This window comes from Patiria miniata, unplaced genomic scaffold (assembly GCF_015706575.1).
Source record: "Patiria miniata isolate m_02_andy unplaced genomic scaffold, ASM1570657v1 HiC_scaffold_18, whole genome shotgun sequence".
Taxonomy (NCBI): Eukaryota; Metazoa; Echinodermata; class Asteroidea; order Valvatida; family Asterinidae; genus Patiria; species Patiria miniata.
Genome location: NW_024037056.1, coordinates 12,736,066 through 12,758,053, shown reverse-complemented (window position 1 = coordinate 12,758,053; position 21,988 = coordinate 12,736,066). Strand labels below are relative to the sequence as shown.

Sequence of the window (21,988 nt, the reverse complement as noted above, 5' to 3'; positions counted from 1 at the left end):
AATGTCACTCTTTTGTTTACTTTTTAGGAGGACCTCCCATATGTTTTGTGCACGATCGTAAATTGGGGACCTTCGGGAACAGATCAGGTTTCAGTCTGCCCTTAAAGTTGTCAAGAGAACTGATGTTGCAGATGTTGTGTGACAAGGAATTCCAGCATCGGGGACCAGACACTGAGAAGCCCCTGTCCCCTGCCATTTTGAATGTGCGTGGAACTCTAAGGTTGTTACTGGAGCGGAGGCCACTACGGCTGGGTGCATTAAGGTTGAGTGATCCCATTATGTACTGCGGCATACTTTTGTTATATATTACTTTTGTAGATTTCGTTTGTAATCACCGCTTTTACTCAGTGGCGCACCCAAGGGGGGGGGGGGGATGTAGTATCCTTACAGGATAGCTATGTATGTGTGGCAGGGCCAAGTTTTACTTGTAGTTTTTACTGTATTTTTTGTAGTGTTTTAGGATAGGAGTAGGTCCCCTGAATAAATCACCCCTTTTATTAGATGTCCCCTACCCTTTCATAGAAGTGTGTACCCCTGATTAGCTTTCCCCAGTAACAGTTCACATTGTATGTAAATTGTTCCCATGCCATTGGTTCCCCCTGTCTCAAGACCATGTGCCCTGCCCACCCTGTAAGACCACAGACCCCTCATGATCAGTAGCAGACCAGCGGCAGTAGAGAGAGGACCGTGCATTTTATTACCTCTCTTTCCCCTTTGATTTTCTTGGGTGCGCTTTGCCCTGTGTGAGAGTTTATCTGCTCGAGTTATAGATTTTCTGCCAGAAGTGTCTTTAAGGTCTACTAATATACACACTGTGTTGGTTTGAGTCTTTGGTTTTAGGTTTAAGTTTTGGTCTTCATCTTTTGTTTTGATTTTGATTTGAAGTTCTTGTAAATAAATTCCTTTTGTCTTTTTTTGTTCGAAATCTAGAATTGTGTCCCTTGTCCCTATTAATTCAGTCTCCTCGCGCCTTTTCTCTTCAAAGATCCTGAGTTTAGTTTGGTTAGAATCCCCATAGTTGTATTAGTTTTCGCGAGTTCCCCAGGTGTGTCATTTTTCCAGGTTACATTTTTTTACTATTTTTGGTGGAGAATCCGTGTAGGGAATATATTTTTTTTAGTAAAATTTAGCCAGGAATTGTTTTGATAGGGACGACAGGCAGTTTTTCAAAGGTTTTTTCTGTCTTTGGTGGTCAGTTTAGATAAGTCAAGTAATAGAGTCTATAAACCAACACAGTGTTGTTATATTGGTGGATCGGACAAGTACATGATGGTGGATGTCAGGACTCCACTCCAGCTCTGTGGTTTCGACCCAGTACCTGCTGAAACCTGCAACCTTGAAGTCCCTGATGTGCAGCCACAGTCTGAGATGCTGAGACTCCTGCAGCACCAGTCCAGTATGCAAGAGGTTATTCTGCAGCAATTTCGGCAGATAAACGCACTCAAGGAGATGATGCGGCAGGTGATGGGCGAACAGATGAGGCAGAGATGCTACATACATAGTCTGGAGTGCGCCCTGTCAGATGTTAAGGTGAATCAGCGTCCCCCAAATCAGCCAGTTCCAGAAGTCCCCATCCCACATCGGCCAGTACCGAAAACCCCCAACCCGCAGCCAGTGCAGGAAGTCCCTAAGCCCATCCCCCAGCCAGCGCCAGAAACACACGCAAGCACCCCTGATGAGGCGACACAGGCCAGCTCTCAGGGAGGTATGAGTTCCGAAAGGATAAGCCTCAGGGAAGCTCAGCTGAAAGATCCCGCAATCAGGCGGGTTGTTGAGCTCAAGACGGCAAGCCCCCTGATGACAAGGAGGCAAATGTCCCAAGAAACCAGAGTGGTGCAGAAGTTGCTAGGAGTATGGCGTCGACTAGAGGTGAAGGGAGGACTTCTGATGTACAAGAAGGGCGGCGGGAAGGCTACATGTAGATACCTGGCAGTGCTTCCCCGACAGCAGAGAGAGGAAGTGTTTCATAGTCTCCACGGAAGCATGGACAAGTTCGGCTATGGAAGAATCCTGAAGCTTGTCAAGGACAGGTATTATTGGCCTAGTCTTCATAATGAAGCAATGGCATACATGAGGTGCCATCGCAGGGGCGTACAGCGAAACGGGAGGGAAGCGTCCGGTGAGATCTCACCGCCTCCAGAGTTCCGGGATGACAGAGGACCCTGATCACTGTATTTTTGTCTAGTTTAAATTTGTGGTTGACTTAAATGTCCTCAATAATGTATTGAAGTGTATTGTGTATTTTAGCATTTTGTTTGTTTGTTTGTTTTAATCATGTTTAATTGAATTAAGTTGATTTTTATTGCCATTGCTGGGGACAGCAATATTTTAAAGATGGCGTGAGTGTGGCAGGGCCAAGTTTTACTTGTAGTTTTTACTGTATTTTTTGTAGTGTTTTAGGATAGGAGTAGGTCCCCTGAATAAATCACCCCTTTTATTAGATGTCCCCTACCCTTTCATAGAAGTGTGTACCCCTGATTAGCTTTCCCCAGTAACAGTTCACATTGTATGTAAATTGTTCCCATGCCATTGGTTTCCCCTGTCTCAAGACCATGTGCCCTGCCCACCCTGTAAGACCACAGACCCCTCATGATCAGTAGCAGACCAGCGGCAGTAGAGAGAGGACCGTGCATTTTATTACCTCTCTTTCCCCTTTGATTTTCTTGGGTGCGCTTTGCCCTGTGTGAGAGTTTATCTGCTCGAGTTATTGGTGAGTTCTGATATATGTTTTTTTGTATTTTCTCATTAAGTGTATTATTAAGTTTTTTAGAAGTTTTGATCTGTTTTGGTATTGTTCAGAGTTTTGACAATCAAGTTTTATAGAATTCCTGAACAGCCTTGTAAGTTGTAGGAATTATCACTTGAAGTTTTGAGATTGGGTTTATTTAGAAATTACTTGAAGAAAGTTAGCTTGTATTGTTTGATTTTGATTGATCAGGATCATTAGACATGTTAGAGTTCTGTTATTTTCGAGGAAAACTGTGTTGTCAGAAGGTTGGTTTATTTCATTGACTTAATTTCCGAGGAATGACTTGGATAGATGCATTGCATTGCCTTTTTCTTTTGACATCTGATTTCATTATTTTGGATGGTGTTTTCTTCATTACCTTTATTGTTTTATTGTACATGTATAAAGCCAAGATGAGTGGTTTTCCCACAGACTTCTTACTGATTAGTTTGCCATGTTTATTCATTAGTTAGACTTGTCCAAGCTGTTCATTTACTGTAGACTTGCATTTCCTTTATTTTGTATGTTTCATTTAGTTATTCTTATCTGCTTTGGACCTGTGCAAGTTTACTATTCAGGAATGTTGAATTACCCCCTTGGTGATTAGTCCCACCTGGCATTCAAAAGACAGGGACCACTGTTTATCTTGCTCATTAGGTATTCACGAGAAATTTTAGTGTTCTTGGCAAGAGTGTATAGTAGTTCCACATGGCATTGTTTATATTACTTTAGACCTAGTGTAGCTTGAGTTGTTTGCATTGTTTACTGTTTTTTATTATGTTCTTTACTCTCTTATCTTGTTTTACAGATTTTCTGCCAGAAGTGTCTTTAAGGTCTACTAATATACACACTGTGTTGGTTTGAGTCTTTGGTTTTAGGTTTAAGTTTTTGGTCTTCATCTTTTGTTTTGATTTTGATTTGAAGTTCTTGTAAATAAATTCCTTTTGTCTTTTTTTGTTCGAAATCTAGAATTGTGTCCCTTGTCCCTATTAATTCAGTCTCCTCGCGCCTTTTCTCTTCAAAGATCCTGAGTTTAGTTTGGTTAGAATCCCCATAGTTGTATTAGTTTTCGCGAGTTCCCCAGGTGTGTCATTTTTCCAGGTTACATATAGGCACCACGTGCTCTGAAACCACACACCCAAACCCAGACATTACCTCATCCACTGGAATGCATGAACCCCAACTTACTAAATGAATAATGAATAAGGCCCCAATTTAGATCAGATTGCACCCTAGAACAATGTAGCCCTTTGATAAGCATAGAACCTCATGTGATGTACTGAGATGTACTGAGACACAATAAACCAAGCAAGCATCGGAGCAACAACTATTATCCATGTGCTAGTGACAAGCTCACAACATTACAGGGGGGCTCCCCCCCCCCTGGCAATTTTTTTTAGTTCCACGATTTTACCTTGGTGATATGTATGTGGCCCATTTTTGAGTAGTATAATAGGGGTGTAAGTGGCGCCACTAACGTCAAAAGTCCCCCCCCCCCCCCCAAAAAAAAAAAAAAAATTTAACTTCTAAAAAAATTTACAAAAAAACTTGTGAGCCCACCCCACCCCAAATAAAAAAACCCAAATCCTTGGTGCGCCACTGCTTTAACTTGTGTCTATTAAGTGTATACAATGTTACCCATGGTACTTTTAAATCTATTAGAAGTGCAGTATTTCCTGTACTTAATGGTTAGGATTCAATGCAAGTTCAAGTGGCTTGTCCACAGTACTGAATTTAGACCACTTGTTTTATAGAGCGGGACAGTTGGAAAGGAACATTGAGGAATTCTTCCATGCATGGGTGTCACGAGGGGGGGGGGGGGGTGGGGGCAAGGGGGCGCTTGCCCCCTCCTGGAAAATGAAAACAAAAAAAGAGGTGCGAAGCCATATTGCTGTTAACTTGATGGGGGGGGGGGGGGGGGGGGGTAGGGCAAAGGCTCCCTGGTCACGCTGGGAAAAATGATAAAATTGAGAATATAATGCAAAAGTTAAGGAATTTTGGGGAAAAAATTTGCTTTGCCCCCCCCCCCCAAAAAAAATCCTAGTGACGCCCATGCCTCCATGAATTAGGAATAAGTAACTTTCAAGACTTTTCTGTGCGGTCCCCTGATGGCCCAGGACATTTGTAGTAGTAAATCAATGTCGCTAGTGACGATGCCTGAGGCCTAGTAACTTACACTGTTGACCATGGGCCAGTAGACTACCTTGGCGCATATAATTATAGTTGGCCAGAAGCCCCTGACTACCCTGAGCTTGGGTTGGATCAGTCAGAGGATTGAGGTCAAGCACCCGTTGTTGAATTACAATGTACAGGGTGTCCTGGGGGAAAAAAATGGTGCATGTAAACCCCTCCATTTTTGCTAATTTACAACTGTGGATGTTTACACCATCTTCAAGGTAATAGATTTAGCTTGAGAATACCGTTTGTTTCATTGAGATTGCTGTTGTAAATCCAAAGACATGTTTGAATAATGGCAAAGCCAAGAAACCCAATTTAGTGTCACTTTCTGTTAAGCAGTTAAAATCAGTAGAGTCCCAGCCTAAAACCAAATCACTTTACTGTTAGTGATTTTAACATTTTTAAGCGGAGTGTGCAATATTTATTTACATTTAATTGAACTCTTTCATTGAAGTTTTAGAGAAGTGAACCTGTCTGTACTATTAAATTGTTTCAACATAAGAACAAAACCCTATAATATTGTCGTGTGAATGGAATGTTTGTCTTACACCCATAGGAATAATCTTATCAAAAGAGCCATACTGGCATTGTCTGATCTTAGAAGCACTCGCTTCCTAAAACTGGCAGAGAATTGGTTTTTTTGGCTTTGCGGTTATTCAAACATATCTCTGGATTGACAAAAGCAATCTTAATTAAACAAACATTATTCTCAAGCTAAATCTGTAACCTTGAAGATCAGGTAAACATTTGCAATAAATTCCGGTTGTAAATTGGCGAAAATGGCAGGGTTTACATGCCTCATTATTTTCAGGACACCCTATATAAGGTGAGTAAAAAAAAAATGCGGAGCCCAAACCTCCCAAAATATATTTCATATTTTAACAAAATATATAGCACCAAATTAATACTGACGGCATGGAAAGCCAATTTCAGAGACTACTTTTAGATGAAAAAAATACTGAAATTGCTCAATTTGTTCAAAGCTTAGAATATCACCATGTAAACGCAATGATCCTAAAACCTGTTTCGTCCCAAAACAGCAATTTTATGTTGTGTGTTTTGACTGTTCGGAACAACAAAAATGACACAGAATACTTGTTTCAACAACTGTCATCTGTAGGCCTATGCACAATATCTTTATTAACAACCCTGGTTATATAGGCAAACAATCAGATAATGATTTATAAAATCCACTTTTGTTCAAAAAACCGGCCTTCAAAAGGACTTTGTTGAATATTTTAACTCTTAAACTGAGGTTTTATCGCTGGTGATGTTTGAAGACATTGTGACGACAATTCTTGAAATTACATTTTTGGACAAAAGATGAAGTTTTAGCGTCAATGTGTTTAAATGTTATATGCTTTGAACGGATTGAGCAATTTAAGTATTTTTTTTTTCATCTAAAAGTAGTTTATGAAATTGGCTTTCCAGTCAGTTTTATTTTTGGTGCTACATATTTTTTTTAAATATGAAATATATTTTATGAAGTTTGGGTTGCGATTTTTTTTTTACTCGGGCTCATCCTGTACTTCCTTGTTTAAGGCTCTAGGCAATGTATCCATGGTAACAAGACCTGTGGCTATAAGAATTCTCCATTTTATTACTCAAGGAAAAGTTAGTAGGCTAGGTGTGTGTTGATACTATGGCCACACCAATTATTTTAGTTGTTTCCATTAGCTAGGCCTTTTTTTTGGTTAAAATATTTCTGAATAATGTTATTTCAGTGGCGTACAGCTAGGTCATTTTTATTTGAGGGGAAGGGAAATTTCTTGAATTTTGCACTTTCACATCCAGTGCTAAAATTTTGACACGGTTTTTTCTCCAGACAGTTGGCCTCCGTAAAATCAAACAAGGAGGGGGGATGGTACAAAACCAATGATCATGCACACTAATGGATAATATATGGTGCTTTTCAGGGCGATACATGCGTGAAATAAAAAAAAAACACCAGCCGGAACGGCCAATGGCTAAAAAAAGGGCACGACTTCTTTCCAAGAAGGGCACTTGTTTAAAAAAATAAAGGGCACTCTTTACACATTTTTGTGTGGAAGGGGGGGGGGGGGGGCAGCGCTGGTTACAAAAAGGGCATTTGATTGGAAAAGATCAGTCTTAGAAAATATTGGGGGGGGGGAGTACCCCACTGCGCGTGCTACGCCTATATATTTCCATTGTGTATCATTGTAAAATGATTGAATCTCGCGATTTCTTTAATAAGACCACACTGACAGAACATCATACTCATCTTTCCCTGTTGCGGGTGTAGCACTTGGGTACTATGGGTCTCCTGAGCCTGGGCACACCACTATCATGGGAAGAAATCAAGGCCAACGGTTACGACGAACACATCCGTCGCCATGGACTCATCCAGTTTGTCAATCTTTACAACAAGCTGAAAGACCGGCCGTGTGACATGCTCAAATGGGGGGATGAGGTAGGCAGGGGCGTCAATTGCTTCTCAAAAGTTGGGGTGGGGGGGGGGGAACATGCCTTGATCAGAACTAATACGAGCACGAAGTGCGAAGCCCTTATGGTGTGGGGTGTGGGGCCTGCTTAAGGGCCCCCCAAAAAACTTTTCATGTTACGGAATTTTAAACACAACCACCGTTTTAAGTTTCTGTCCACAGATCACAACAAATCACATAGGAAGTGTGTGAATTGTTTTCGTTTTGGTGAAAGAATGCACACTTTTTTGTGATCTGTGGACAGAACCTAAAACGGTGGTTGTGTTTAAAATTCTGTTACTTGAAAAGTACATGAGTGATTTGAATGATTCTTGTACTAAAAGAAATCTTATGAATTGGGCTTTTATATCCCAGATTTTGAAAGTGCTACATGCAGAACTTCACCAAAACAATGGTCCCAACATTTGTGTTTCGTGGTTTTTTTTACTCGCCCTGTACTGTTCATGCATGGAGTTTATTTTGTTGTCTTTGCGTCCTGCTCTTTCAGGTTGAGTACATGTTGGTCAAGCTGGATCATGAAAACAAGTCAGCAAAACTTCTACTTAAAGCAGAAGAGATTCTCCCAAGGCTGCAAGAAAAGGAAGAGAATAACCCAGGGTGAGTCCTAAAGCCTAAAATTTGATTTCTTTCCGGAAAGGACTCCACAAAAGTTCACAAATGAGATTTCAAGAATCGTCATCACAGTTGTCTTTAACCATCACAGCCATAAAACCTCAGTTCAAAAGTTTAAAATATTCAACAAAGTCCTTTTGAAGGCTGGTCTTTTTGAACAAAAGTGGATTTTTGTAAATCGTATACTGGTTTCATATATAACCAGGGTTGTTAATAAAGATATACAGTGTAGGCCTACTACGGTTGTTGACAGTTGTTAAAACAAGTATTTTTTGTCATTTTCTTTGTTGTTCCAAACAGTCAGAACACAATATAAAATTGCTGTTTTTGGACAAAACAGGTTTTAGGGTCATTGCGTTTAAATGGTGATATTCTTTGAACGGATTGAGCAATTTCAGTAATTTTTTTCATCTAAATGTAGCTTATGAAATTGGCTTTCCAGTCATTATTATTTTTGGTGCAACTTTTTTTTTTAAATAAATATATTTTGGGAGTTTGGGTTCCACTTTTATTGACTCACCCTGTATAAATTTTAAAATTGACATCTGTGCTGAGCCTCTCAGTCTAGCAAAAGTATATACTGCCTATTCAGTTAATTCTCCAGAAGTACGGGTCATTATTTTTTCTTTAATCCCACGATTTGGCCTTGGTGATATGTATGTGGCCTATTGTCAAGTAGTATAACAGGGGTGTAGGTGGCGCCAACAATGTCAAAATAGGCCGCTCCTCAAAAAAAAAAAAAAAAAAATCCTGAAAAAAATTCTACTTTAAAAAATGTGTAAAAAAAACAATTTTGAGCCCCCCCCACCAAATCCTGGGTGCGCCACTGGTACAAGTTCAATGTTCTTACTTCGCTCCACAGCTCCACATCAATAAATTCTGAAGTTTTTTTTTTTCTTTAAAAAATTTATTACGTGAAGAAAATGACACAGTGATGGATGGTCTGATTTAAAACCTTTTATAGCAGTCTGGCGTGAAAGTATAAACCTATTATTTCTTAATTTTCTCATTCTCATTTTTCAGGGGCGATTCGAACACGCTCTGGCATCCCGAGTACGCAGCCTACATGGTTGAAAGCACTCCCGGAAAGCCGTACGGGGGATTGATGGCACATCTGAACACTGTAGAAGCTAATATGAAACTCCGGTCAGTCCAGCTACAATAAACTTCAAGTGACTTAAAGGGAATGTATACAACATTTGCTTTTGCTGCAATTTTCAGAAATAAATGGATTTGGAGGATTAGAATGTTATAGCAAATATTGTTAAACTGACTTGTTTCACGTTTTGGGCTTGTAGATGCTGGAAAAACCAAGAAAACCAATCATGTTCTTGTAGTCTGGTTCCCTGACTCCACTTAAGATGAAACGGAGCAACTTATAGACTTTGGGGAATTGTAAGTTCAGAGAATCGGTCTAGCTGGCTTGTACCCCTTCATTACTCCTAGAACTATGAGGCTCCACTACGTGGAGCCTCATACTTCTAGGAGTACCCCTTCATCACAGGTGTGTAATCAACTGCAAAGAAAATGCGGAATAACTAAATATAAAAAATAAGGAGCAGTTTTTGAGAAAAAAAGCCAGTTTTCTCCAATGCTGGTCGGCCGACCAGCGTTGGAAAAATACAGTTTTTCTTGAAAATGTCAGCACACCAGGAGCCACGATTTTACAGGATGCTTCAGACTGTCATTCCTTAACAATCCAGTAAGGTATTTCGTGATAATTTGATCATTTCATGTTTTGATGTTTGCAAATGTTGTATCTTCCCTTTAACTTTACTTCGCAAACTTTACTTTGATGTCAACCCCCTTTTTCCATTTGTGTCCCCCTGGCTTTCAAGCTTGACCCAAATGCCATGAAATGGTTTTTTTCACCCCTCTGGCTGCCAGACTACCTCTCTTGTCATCACACTGCATCCAGAACATTGCAACCTCTGGAAGAACGTTAAGGCCCAATTTTCCTTTATTATTGTACGGCTTTACCTGCTGTACGGTGTCCAATTGCCATGATTTCGGAAAAGACCATGGTGGCAAAGTTGTTTGCTCGCCAGGAACTTTCCCACACTTATTCATTCGATCTTTGAATAGGGACAATTGTTAACATCTTTCCCCTGAAGGTTTTTTTTTTTCATCTTAAAAGTTTCATTGACATCACGCTTGCCTTTACAAATAGCAAGGTTCATGCTGTGGTGACCAACATGCCCAGCATAATAGGAATGGGATCGGCTTTCATTTGAACTAGTCATGCTTGATTTTTTTAATTGATTTTTTTTTCGGGGGCGGACTATGTTGACATTGTGGTGGCACCACTTACACCCTACTCGTAAATAGGCCTGTACATATCACCAAGGTAAAATCATGGGACTAAAAAAAATTTAAAAAAAATTTAAAAATAGACAACCTCTTGGGGGGGCCATGTACTTGTAAGAGAAATTGTGTGACGATTTTTGTTAATGTCAAAAAATTGCCATTCTTTTTCCAGGAGGCAAGAATTGGAAAAGCTACTGGACACAGCCAAAGGGGAGACAGCCCTCACCTTGACTGCATTCCCCAGGTAAAGTAACAGCCAATTTGTGTCGCAAGCAGACATGTTAGGTGCATGCAAGGGCTGATCCAGAAGACAATTTTTTGGGGAGGCCAAAAAAAATTTGGTCCCCCAAAAAGTGGGTCCAAAGAATGACGGCGAGGGGTTCGGGGCCCGCTTAAGGGCCCTTGAAAATTGTTGGATTCTAGATGCTCTGTGGTGCAATCTGAGGCAAATTCTGACCCTTGAACCAAATTATTTTGAGGAAAAGATGGTGTATCCAGTGCCTGCCTTTATGGCGACGTCACTTAAAAAGGGTTGGTTTTAGTCAGAAAGTGCTGCCTTTTTCAGATGTCTAATTTTTGTGAAATTTCATGTTGAAATTTTGATACGCAAACGTGTAAAAATGAATCTGGAAATTTCACGAAAAATATACATCTGAAAAAGGCAGCACTTTCTGATTATCCTATAAAGAGGGTGAGTATGCTTCTAAGCAAAAAAAACCTACAAACTAAGCCTATATGCGAAAATCAAAATTTGGCAAAGTGCGACACGTTTTTGTACATGTGGATGTGTGGCCTATGTTTACGGAGGCAGTCCAGTAAAATAGGCCACATTTATGGGGCTAGGCCACCTCATATTTGAATGGGCAGGGGAAACACTACAATATTGTTTTTATAACGGTAGTACATGTACAATACAATGTTGTGATGATTAGACAAATCTGGGCAATTTAGTTTTCCAAGAATTGATTAGCAAGTACAACTTTTACTTTTTAGACTGGGATGTCCCAGTTTTTCCACACCATGGTACAAGCCCAACCCTAGTAACGATGACGGCATCTACAAGTCTCTCTTCATTCCCGATGAAACGATTTACCTGGGACATCCGCGGTACAGGTCAGAAAGAATATAAGTCAAAGTTTATAATCCTTTTTTTTTTATCCCCCTGGCTTTCAAGCCAGACAGGGGGATATTGCGATCGCGTATTCCTTCTGTGTGTCCGTGTGATCTGATACACTGTGCCCTCTGGAGACATGCACACAATAGGGAACAAAAGATTGTATACGTCTCCACAGGGCAATTTCTGTAGATGAATACGTCTCCATAAGGTTTTCACGAAATAGATATATGGATTTTACTCAAAATGGGGGGGGGGCGGGTTTGTTTTTTTCGTGGTTTTTTTTAAGAGAATCTACTTCTCGAGTTCTCCACTTTCAGAATTATTAATGATCCACCCAGTTAGTATACATTTTATAACACTACATCTCTTTGAACAAGGATGTATAGACAATTTATTGTTTGACGTACGTTATTCATCGCATTCATGTCGAGTCTTGGAATGAGCAAACCGTCAACTAAGATTGATCGTGTTTTACTTTCTCCCAACTGCAGCAGCTTTACAAAGAATATACGGAAGAGGCGAGGCGAGAAAGTAGCTATCAACATTCCAAGTAGGTGGACTATTCTAGATTCTCCCAACCTCCCCGATTGTTGTTTACAAACATATCTTTGAAGCTGACATTTAACAACTGTTGACTGCTTTTATATCTATTAAAAGACTTTTTTTGCAAGTATTGCAGATTCCAAAAACAGAGAAAAGAATAAGTTGTTTTTTGTTAAAGTTGGTGTTGGCATGCTTTTTGGTTGTCTATATAGACTATGATATGTGAGCAGATTAGCTGATTAATTAGGTAAGACAACCGCCTCTTGACCTCTAGATTTTGACCAATCAGCGGGCGCTTTCTATATACATCGGGTCTTCGGTCATTCACCCGTTGCGCGTCATAGACATGGATAAAAAAAAACTGTTTCATGCGATAATGCACCCGGCTGTTGTATTACAAAACTCTGCATTTGAATTGACCAATCAAACCATTTAGTCCTGATTTGGGAATGAAATGATGTCACGATTGAGTAAAGTCGACTATGATTGGCTGGCGCGCCGCTTGCATATATCTGCATGTCTAGACTAATCAGACGTTATACAGGAGACTTGCTCCGCGGATAACGGGTGATACTCAGACTATACCAATTTCAAAATGAAACAAATGTCCAAATTCATCGTGACAAAAAAAAGCTACTTCGCTTAAGAGCATGGACATACGTCTTTTTAAGGCAAAACTGGTTGCTTCTTTTCACTTTTTCGTAGTTTTCAAAGACAAGAACACTCTGACTCCTTTCGTCGAGGAGTTCGTAAACGACCACGATGGTGAGGGCGCTAGAGCAGCGAAGCCGGACCACGTGTACATGGACTGCACGGGGTTTGGCTTCGGCAACAGCTGTCTTCAGATGACATTCCAAGCGTGCAATATCACAGAGGCGCGACACCTGTACGATCAGCTTACGCCACTGTGCCCGATAATTGTAAGTGCCGACAGTGTGCAATTTTTTTTGCATGATCTGAAACCATTGCATTAATAAGGGAGTGTCATGGCCTAGCGGTTAAGAACACCGGACTCATGCTCTGGTGTTTCAGAGGCAACAGCGCCCGCCGGGTGGACACTTGTGCCCTTGAGCAAGGCACTTAACCATTATTGCTTCGTCCTTTGGATATATGGGACGTAAAGCCTTAGGTCCCGTGTGTTGTGTAATCCAATGCACGTAAAAGAACCCAGTGACACTTATCACTAAGAGAAGGGTTTGCCCCGATGTTTCTGGTCTCCTGTATAAACGTGGAGTATTTAGGAGAAGAACCAACCAAGAACCTAGAATAATAGTTTGCCGGAACAGTTTCAAAACGTGTGGTTTAAAACTGGCCTGGGTTGTAGTCACTGAAAATAATAATAACAATACCGGAGTCTTATATAGCGCACGTATCTACCAACAATTAGGTACTCAAGGCGTTGGTAATTATGTCTAATTTATTTTAAAGACAGGTAATTGTGCATTACACAACACACACGGGACCTACGGCTTTACGCCCCATCCGAAGGACGAAGCAATAATGGTAAAGTGCCTTGCCCAAGAGCACAAGCACCATGTTTCCCATGCTTTAAGCCAGTTATAAACGTGCTTGTTTAATTCCAGCTAAGCACATATTTATTCCCATTCATAAATTTACCTTTCGATCAAAAAGTCGAAACAAGTCAACAATTATAAACATCCAACAATTTTATTCAACAATTTTACTTCATTTTTTTTAAACACTCTAGCTATGTAAATTGCATGTGCCGCTCACGAGTATAAAAATCTTCTTATTATTTGTTTGGTCTTCTGCAGTTAGCATTGAGTGCAGCTTCCCCTATCTATAAGGGTTACCTCACGGACCACGACGTTCGATGGAATGTCATCGCAGAATCGGTGGACGACCGGACACCGGAAGAGAGGAACTTGGAGGTATTATAACATTTGAATATATTTATTCGGCTAACCGCAAGGATTGAGGGTTTACAAAAGGGCTCTCGTGACCCGGACAGCCGGACTACATCTATGTTCTGGAAAGTCAGCGTGCCATTGTAGTAGGCAGTACCGTATCCAGCTTTTGATTGGCGCTGAACTGTAGACAATTTTTTCTCTGGACGCTCGGCCTCCGTAAAATAAAAAAATTGGGGGGGGGGGGGTGGCTGGTACCTATCTTTCAAATCGGGGCGCTCTTCAAAACTGACCATTATTGTGCATACTGGAAAATCTATGCCGACTTTTACGGCGCATTGTAATGGTTTTTGAGCTGATTTTCTTTTTTTGGGGTTGATGTCAGAACTCTCTAACCATTTATGGATATACTTACTGAAAAAAATTCTCTCCCAAAAATTCGTCAGGGGGGCAAGTTTCCCCCTCTGCCCCCCCCCCCCCCCCCTTGATACGCCTCTGGTAGTAGGCAGAGATCAGAAAGTGCCGCGTTTCAGTGCGTAGTACGTAGGTAATTAAGCCTTCAAAGCTGTGATGGATGGCAAAAACTGCGAGAAAAATGCAGAGCCAGTGCTGGGTCGATCGGCACAATTATACGACAACCGTACACGGCACAGGTAGCAAGCATTATGCCATTTTGATAAAGAATTTGCGGTTATTTTACGTGAAAATAAGCATTACTCTCTAGTTTACAATGCACAATGTGGTTGCTAACCAAACGCTTGCCTACTGCAACCGTGGCCGATCACGGGGACTCTAGATGGTCACGTTTTACTTTGACGTCAGACGATCAGGACCTACTGAAACAAGCATCGGAAAACGTGTTCTTTTTTTTGGTTTTTTTTGGGCTGCAGCCATTAAAGAACAACAAGTTTGTTATCCCCAAGTCGCGCTACGGCTCCACGGACAGCTACCTGTCGCCCAACGGGGAGCGATACAGCGACATTGACCTGGTACTGGATGAGAGAGATTGCCAAGAGCTCATGGATAAAGGTAAAGTAAAGGAGAAGCTTGTAAATGAGATAGGATAAAGAAATAATAGTGACCTTTCAGAGTCTGATTTTATTAAGTACGACATAGCTTGCGAGGTCGTCACGACCTCTTCATTCAGCGCTGTGGCTAAATTCCTCCGCTCACGTGACCACCTTTGGGGAGAAAATGAAGCGCAGCGAAGCGCAGCGAAGCGCGTACGATTTATTTTATTTTGAATGTGCACATAGCCCTAGGGTCTCGCCGTCTTCGCTTGTGCACCAATGCATTCTCAATGTCTCTTCCTGTGGTCACCGCCAACTTTCCCTTTCTTAGGCCAAACAAAAATAGTCGGTCTCTGGTCAGACCGAAGTTCCGGAATTGATGCGGCGACGCGGTTTTTTGGCTTCCTTTTTTTTTTCAACCTTGAATTGTACAGACAAGGTGGGTACTATTTGGCTTTTTTGTGTCCTCATATACATGTCGCATTGGTGTCCTCCATTGTTTGCCTTGGTGCCCTCCATAATGCTTTGACGCAATTTCCCCATTCCTTGGAGCTCCTTGGTACAAAAATTTGAGGAGATGCGGCCATAGAGGGCGCTGTTGTAGCTTCCGTGGTAAATTTGAAGGAAAAAAAAGGTTGACGCGCATGATTAAAATCAACGCGCGCGCTGACCAGAGATCAATTTTTTTTTGGCCTTACCGTACCACTGAGGGGGAACTACATGTCTGAGCATGGAGCCCATACTCAATTCTACCGGATACAGAGTTAACACAAAAGGAAGTTGCGAAGTGTGCTTTAAAACATGGAATAAGGTCACAGTGCACGTTCTTGACCACCTAGACATGAGAGTGACCACTTGATGACAGCTGGTCAGTTTGGTTTGCAAAGTTGCCGCTCCAGTTGATGCCGAATCTTGTTGTCATTATCATTAGGTATTGATCGTCAGCTGGCTCGGCACATAGCCCATCTCTTCATCCGAGATACCATTTCCGTCTTTGCTGAGATGATTGGCCTGGATGACAATAAGGACTCCGATCACTTTGAGGTACGTCGCTCAATTACTTGGTGTCTTAAAAAAACAAAACCTCAAGGCGTCCTCTTTTTCACAGCAGAATGACATAGAATTCTGCTGATGAATTCTACAGGGTGAGTAAAAAAAACCCACCGAAACCCAAATGTCCGGACTATTGTTTGATTGAAGTTCTGCAAGTAGCACTTTCAAAATCTAGGATATGAAAGCCCAATTCACAAGCTTTCTTTTAATATAGGAATCATTCAAATCACTCATGTACTTTTCAAGGTACGGAATTTTAAACACAACCACCGTTTTAAGGTTCCACGGATCACAAAAAAAGATATGCATTCTTTCAGCAAAACGAAAAAACAACTCACACACATCCCTATGTGATTTCCTTTCGTTTTGCTGAAAGAACACTGAACTTTTTTGTGATCTGTGGAGTTTACAACTCTGATTCATATTGGTTGTTTCAATTCCAGAACATTCAGTCCACCAACTGGCAGACGTTGCGGTTCAAGCCACCGCCGGTCAACTCCAACATCGGCTGGAGGGTGGAATGCCGACCGATTGAGGTCCAGCTGACAGACTTTGAGAACGCAGCCTATGTGGTCTTTGTCGTTCTGCTGACCCGCACAATACTGACCTTCAAGCTGAACTTGCTGATGCAGCTATCAAAGGTGATTGCTTCGGGGTGCTACCGCTAAATTTCACTGTTGTAGTCGAGTCCTCACAAGTCCTCACAATTCCTCCCAAGTCCTCACACGGTCCCACAAGTCCTCACACGGTCCCACAAGTCCTCTCAAGTCATTGCAAGATCTCACAATTGCTCATTAGTCCTCACAAGTCCTAACAAGCCATTGCAAGATCTCACAATTCCTCATTAGTCCTCACAAGTCCTCACAAGTCTCCACAAGTCCTCACAAATCCTGAGAAGTCCTCACAATCCTCCCAAGTCTTGACAAGTCCTCGCAAGTCCTAAAAAGTCCTCGCAAGTCCTTGCAAGTCCTCAAAAGGTCCCACAAGTCCTTGCAAGATCTCACAAGTCCTCACAAGTCCTCACAAGTCTCCACAAGTCCTCACAAATCCTGAGAAGTCCTCACAATTCCTCCCAAGTCTTGACAAGTCCTCGCAAGTCCTAAAAAGTCCTCGCAAGTCCTTGCAAGTCCTCAAAAGGTCCCACAAGTCCTTGCAAGATCTCACAAGTCCTCACAAGTCCTCACAAGTCCTCACAAGTCCTCACAAGTCCTCACAAGTCCTCACAAGTCTCCACAAGTCCCCACAAATCCTGAAAAGTTCCCAAGTCCCCACAAGTCCCCACTAATCCTGAGAAGTCCTCACAAGTCCTCACATCAAGTCCCCACAAATCCTGAGAAAGTCCTCGCAAGGCCTTGCAAGTCCTCACTAGTTCCCACAAAGTCCTTACAAGTCCTTACAAGTAGTTTAATGATTTCTTCTTGCTTTAGGTAGACCTGAACATGCAGCAGGCACAGAAACGCAATGCTATCCTCAACTCCAAGTTCTACTTCCGTAAAGACCTACAATCTTGTAAGTCAAACGTAAAACAGTTAGTGGTTTTAAACTTGTTGTTTTTGTAGAGTAAAACTTGATGAGCATGTGTGACCGTGTTTGAAGTTACATTTGCAATTTATTTGGCATGAACTTGCGTATTCAAAATTTGTTGTTGCTTAGTTGTTGTTGAGAATTGTTTTAGTTTGCTGCAATATAACACGTATCTTTTTTTGTGATCAGTGGACAGAACTTTTAAACGATGGTTGTGTTTAAAATTCCGCACCTTGAAAAGTCCATGAGTAATTTGAATGATTCTTGTACTACAAGAATGCTTATGAATTGGGCTTCATATCCTAGATTTTGAAAGTGCTACATGCAGAACTTCAGTAAAACACATTTGGGTTTCGTTTTTTCTTACTCACCCTGTATAACATTGCTAGTGAGAGAAACGCCCACCAAAAATGTCACACAAAAATTGGTGAGGATGATCAATGTACTCGTATGGCTTGACCTTTGGTTGCCAGGTGCCTGCGACTGCCCAATTGAGAACGAGCAATGCCTCATGAGCATCAACACCATCATCAACGGAGGTCCGCTGGGGGACGGCCAGGGGGATTTCCCAGGCCTGATCCCCCTCATCAACCTGTACGTGGCGACCGTGGAAACAGACCTAGATACGAGGTGTACCATCATGCGTTACCTCAAACTCATCTCGGATAGGGCCTCGGGTGAGTGGGCGTGGCCTAAATGCTAAAAGGGGGGGAGTGAGGGAAAGTGAGGTGAAAGACCCTGGGACATTTCAGAGAATAAGCCATTTGCGAATAACCTATACCTTTGCGAGTTACATTTGAATAACATCTTGTACACTGACTTGCTCAGATTGCTTGGCACGTTTTAACTTTGAATTCTCCAGACCAAAGACACTGTTGCTGTATCACATGATTCAGGGCAAGCTCTTGCATAGTTACGTAAGAGACGCTCAGCACCAATACATTGCTCACAATTGGGTGAGAACAAAGACACCAGACCATGCCGGAGCTTAGGGTTGCTTTCCCGTAAGGCTTGCCCTGAATCTGATTGGAAAAAAATATTCAAACACTTGTTTAGTCATACCTCTGTGAACGGTCTTTTTTGTGACATATTGGCCACCAGGATACAGAATTTTGTTTCTGGTACAAATGTTTTCTAAAGTTCAGTTAGCATTGATTCAATATTGTCCAGTTGTTTTCTAAAATCCAACTTTTTTTTTTTTTTTTTTTTTTTTTTTTTGAGTGGGGAAATTACTGATGTTCTTTTTGGCCACCTTTTTACAGAATTTGTTTCAAATCGAGTTGATTTTTCTATATTTGTTTATGATTTTGTTTATTTCCTAGGAAAACTTCAGACAATGGCGGCCTGGATGCGTAATTTCGTAACCAGTCACTCAGAGTACAAACACGACTCCGTCGTCACGGACAGAATCAACTACGACCTCGTCACGGCCTGCGACCAAATCACGAAGGGTCAGATGACTGCCCCCGAGCTGTTCCACTGCACGGAGTCCAAATCCTCCAATGACATTCCCAACTCGGTCAAGGTTGCCCAGGAGATTGTCTAGCGCCCTCACTTGGTAGGCTAGATGGGTCAATAGTGCCCTCTATAGTGACCAATTATTTTTAAAAAAATAAAAATTGGGGGAAGATTCGATTATAGCCACTGCCCTATCGAAGGACCGTTTAACTGAGGAATTGTTTTGAAGGAAATGCAAAGGATTGTGGGTAATTACTGCCATGATCAATGCGTTAAACATTCTGTATTGAAATGTTGACGTATGAAACAAAAGAAAAATCAAAGAGTTAGATGTCATCAGGGGTTCAATTTCATGGCGCTGCTATAAGCACCGATTTTCTGCTAACAGAGCTCCATCTATTTCACGGAAACCATATGAGCTTACCTCGAAGGGAAACTTTTTATTAAAATCAGTGGCATAACAATAGAAATTTCCATGCGCATAAGCATTAGCCCATCCACGCCATGAAATAGTACTTAAAGTCAAAAAATTTCAAATCCATAGCAAAATAATCTGGAAATCCATCGACAAAATTACAAAAAAAATGATGTCCATAAATCTACATGTATAATTTTCTAATAGATTAGAAAGAAAAAAATTCTTGCGATTTTGAAAGAATGTATATTAGTTATTTTTATTCTCTAGCTGACATAGCTTGTAACTTTAATTTTTTTAGAGTAAATAAATATTTTTATCAAATGTATCTTAGAGTATTATGGTGCCTTAACGAGGAAATACTTGTGTGTGAAAGTGCCAATGTCTCTCACTCGAAATTGAACTTTTCTAAAAATTATAGCTAGACTTGGTCCTAGCCTGAATTGTGAATTTTTGTTCCCGTACTGCAGCCGGTCGCGAGCGGCATCCCCAGCGAGCGCGGTCAAGCTGCAGTTGGGGATAGAGGGCGCTATAAACAACACGAAACAAGAGTCTTGGGCACTTTGGCAGCGCTTCCAAGGAAATTCTGAGCATACCTCACGCGTATTTAACACCTTGCATATTACTTCTGAAAACTCCGATATTTCAGCCATTTGCACACAAGATGCTACCAGAGTGTTTTGCAACTTCAAGGCAGATCTTTTGTAGTATGTAGTACGAAAAGATGGGTAACTTGACTAGAAAAAAAAACATGTTAAAAAAAATTGATATAATTTGGTGCAGATTTACAAATACATTGATGATGTTCTTAATACTTTTAATTTCATTGTCAATTTTCAACAGGCACATGAAGATTCTAATCGGCAGGCCATTTTTTTTACGGCGCGTGCAAATTTCTGCCGGCGCGTGCTCATACAGTTTCTGACCGGCGCGTGCAATTGCCGACATGATTGACCCGCACGTGAAATTGTCAATGTGACCGGTACGCTGAATTGCGGACAGGTGCCATTCAGGCTGATGAATGTAACATTTGATTGGCACATTTTTTGAATATTCGAATATGCGATCAAATCCAAGCTCGAGTAACCAAATATTAAATTATTCGAAAATGCACAGCACTATCATTTTGCCTTTGCGAAAGACCCTGCTGAAATCGGAATGTACGTCGCTCTCAAACTTCTAGGTTTTGTTTTTAATTTCACAAACTATGCTAGAATAACTCACACAAAGGCTTTGCAGTTAATATTTCAACTATACAATGCTACTTTATTCTGACCTGCTACCACTAAGGAAAGGCAATATCTTCGTATTATACACTTACAACAAAATTACATGTTTATCCTTGTGTGAGGATATGTTCAATCCTAGTTAACATGACACTAGGTTTAGATGTACCACACAGCTAAACTAACTACACCTTAAACTGGTTTAACTACTAGTAACCTTCCGTGGTTGATATGCAATATACATCAGATATAATTTTTACCAAAAAATGTGTTCTTATAGGTGCAAATCATACAAAATGTTTCATAATGTACATACAAGTTTAATCAAAATCTTTCAAAATCATACAACGACGTTGACAAAGTATGAAATTTAGTGCCACACAGTACATAGTAACACTCTTCGTCCATAGGTCAGTTGTAAAACAATTTAAGTTCGTACATTTCAAATTTTAAAAAAAATTCCTAGACTTGCTCACAAGCGTTCATTAGTTCCTTACCTTTTCTTCAGTACCAACCCAATGTCAATATTTGTTAGACTTGCTCTAGTCCACCTACTGAAAATACAACAATCTTGTAGTTACTGAGCAATTTATAAGGAAAACAAAGGACACGCTTACAAGTCTATTAACACTCAACACCCAGAAAATGAAATTTTGTCAAGTGAAAAAAAGGAAAGGCTTTCAGATTATAGCCAATGGTTTATTTACACGTCATGTTTTTACGTTTTCAGTTGTTATTTGTCAATATTTATGTCGACATGACGCAGAGACCTACGCAGTTTCAACGTTCACGCCACTCAGAAAACAAACTTACAAGTAAGTCAATAACTGCATCAGGACTGCATTGTCCCCCATGTAATTAGGTAAGGGATAAACGAGTTTTGTCATTAGTATAAAACGCACGGTTTTTGTAATTCAAGTCATTATTCTGACAAATCATGATTTATTTCAAGCGAACCACCTTTGTGGGTAAAATTTGTGATTTTGTGTTTGAAAATTTGAGCAGTACAATAGCTAAGTATTTACACCAAGAGCAAGCAAAACAAATTCAAGATATACTATTAAAGCATGTTTTGTGGCCCTTTAACACTGCTATGTATGAAGGGCGCCCTCTGTTGTTCTGCTCTGCATGACAAAATTCATTTGCTAAAGTTGTAGATGTTAAAAGCGTGCATGGCTAGATCTATTGTTTTAAGTCTTCAACAATTACAGCAGCATTGGAACATGCTGAAAATAGATCCCATTTTTTAATGCTATTTTTGACGTCATGACGGTTATGTCTAGTTTTCGCACTGCGTATTCGCAAAAAGTTGAACGCATGTCAACTCTGGACAAATTTTCTGCAAATATTTAATGACATCAAGTTTGTTTCGCACTCACATTTGAAGTATGAACCCACTTTTACTCAAGACAATGAAATGTATTAAACACCAGAGGGCGCCATTCACTGTACACACGCAAGCCACAGTAAAATTTCAGAAAATAGAG

At 40.8% G+C, this 21,988-nt stretch overlaps 1 protein-coding gene across 1 annotated transcript; it reads left to right on the top strand.

Moving 5' to 3' along the window:
• The first annotated feature begins 390 nt into the window (after nt 1-390).
• LOC119724662 (glutamate--cysteine ligase catalytic subunit-like) lies at nt 391-19,391 on the top strand. The gene is made up of 15 exons (XM_038195816.1): nt 391-2,710; nt 7,170-7,337; nt 7,856-7,965; nt 9,004-9,126; nt 10,460-10,531; nt 11,281-11,400; nt 11,896-11,954; nt 12,653-12,867; nt 13,723-13,839; nt 14,706-14,844; nt 15,757-15,869; nt 16,322-16,519; nt 17,306-17,387; nt 17,876-18,079; nt 18,725-19,391. Exons 2-15 carry the CDS (start codon nt 7,182-7,184, stop codon nt 18,946-18,948), a joined length of 1,932 nt encoding a protein of 643 aa, XP_038051744.1. The 5' UTR covers nt 391-2,710; nt 7,170-7,181; the 3' UTR covers nt 18,949-19,391.
• Nucleotides 19,392-21,988: the final 2,597 nt, after the last annotated feature.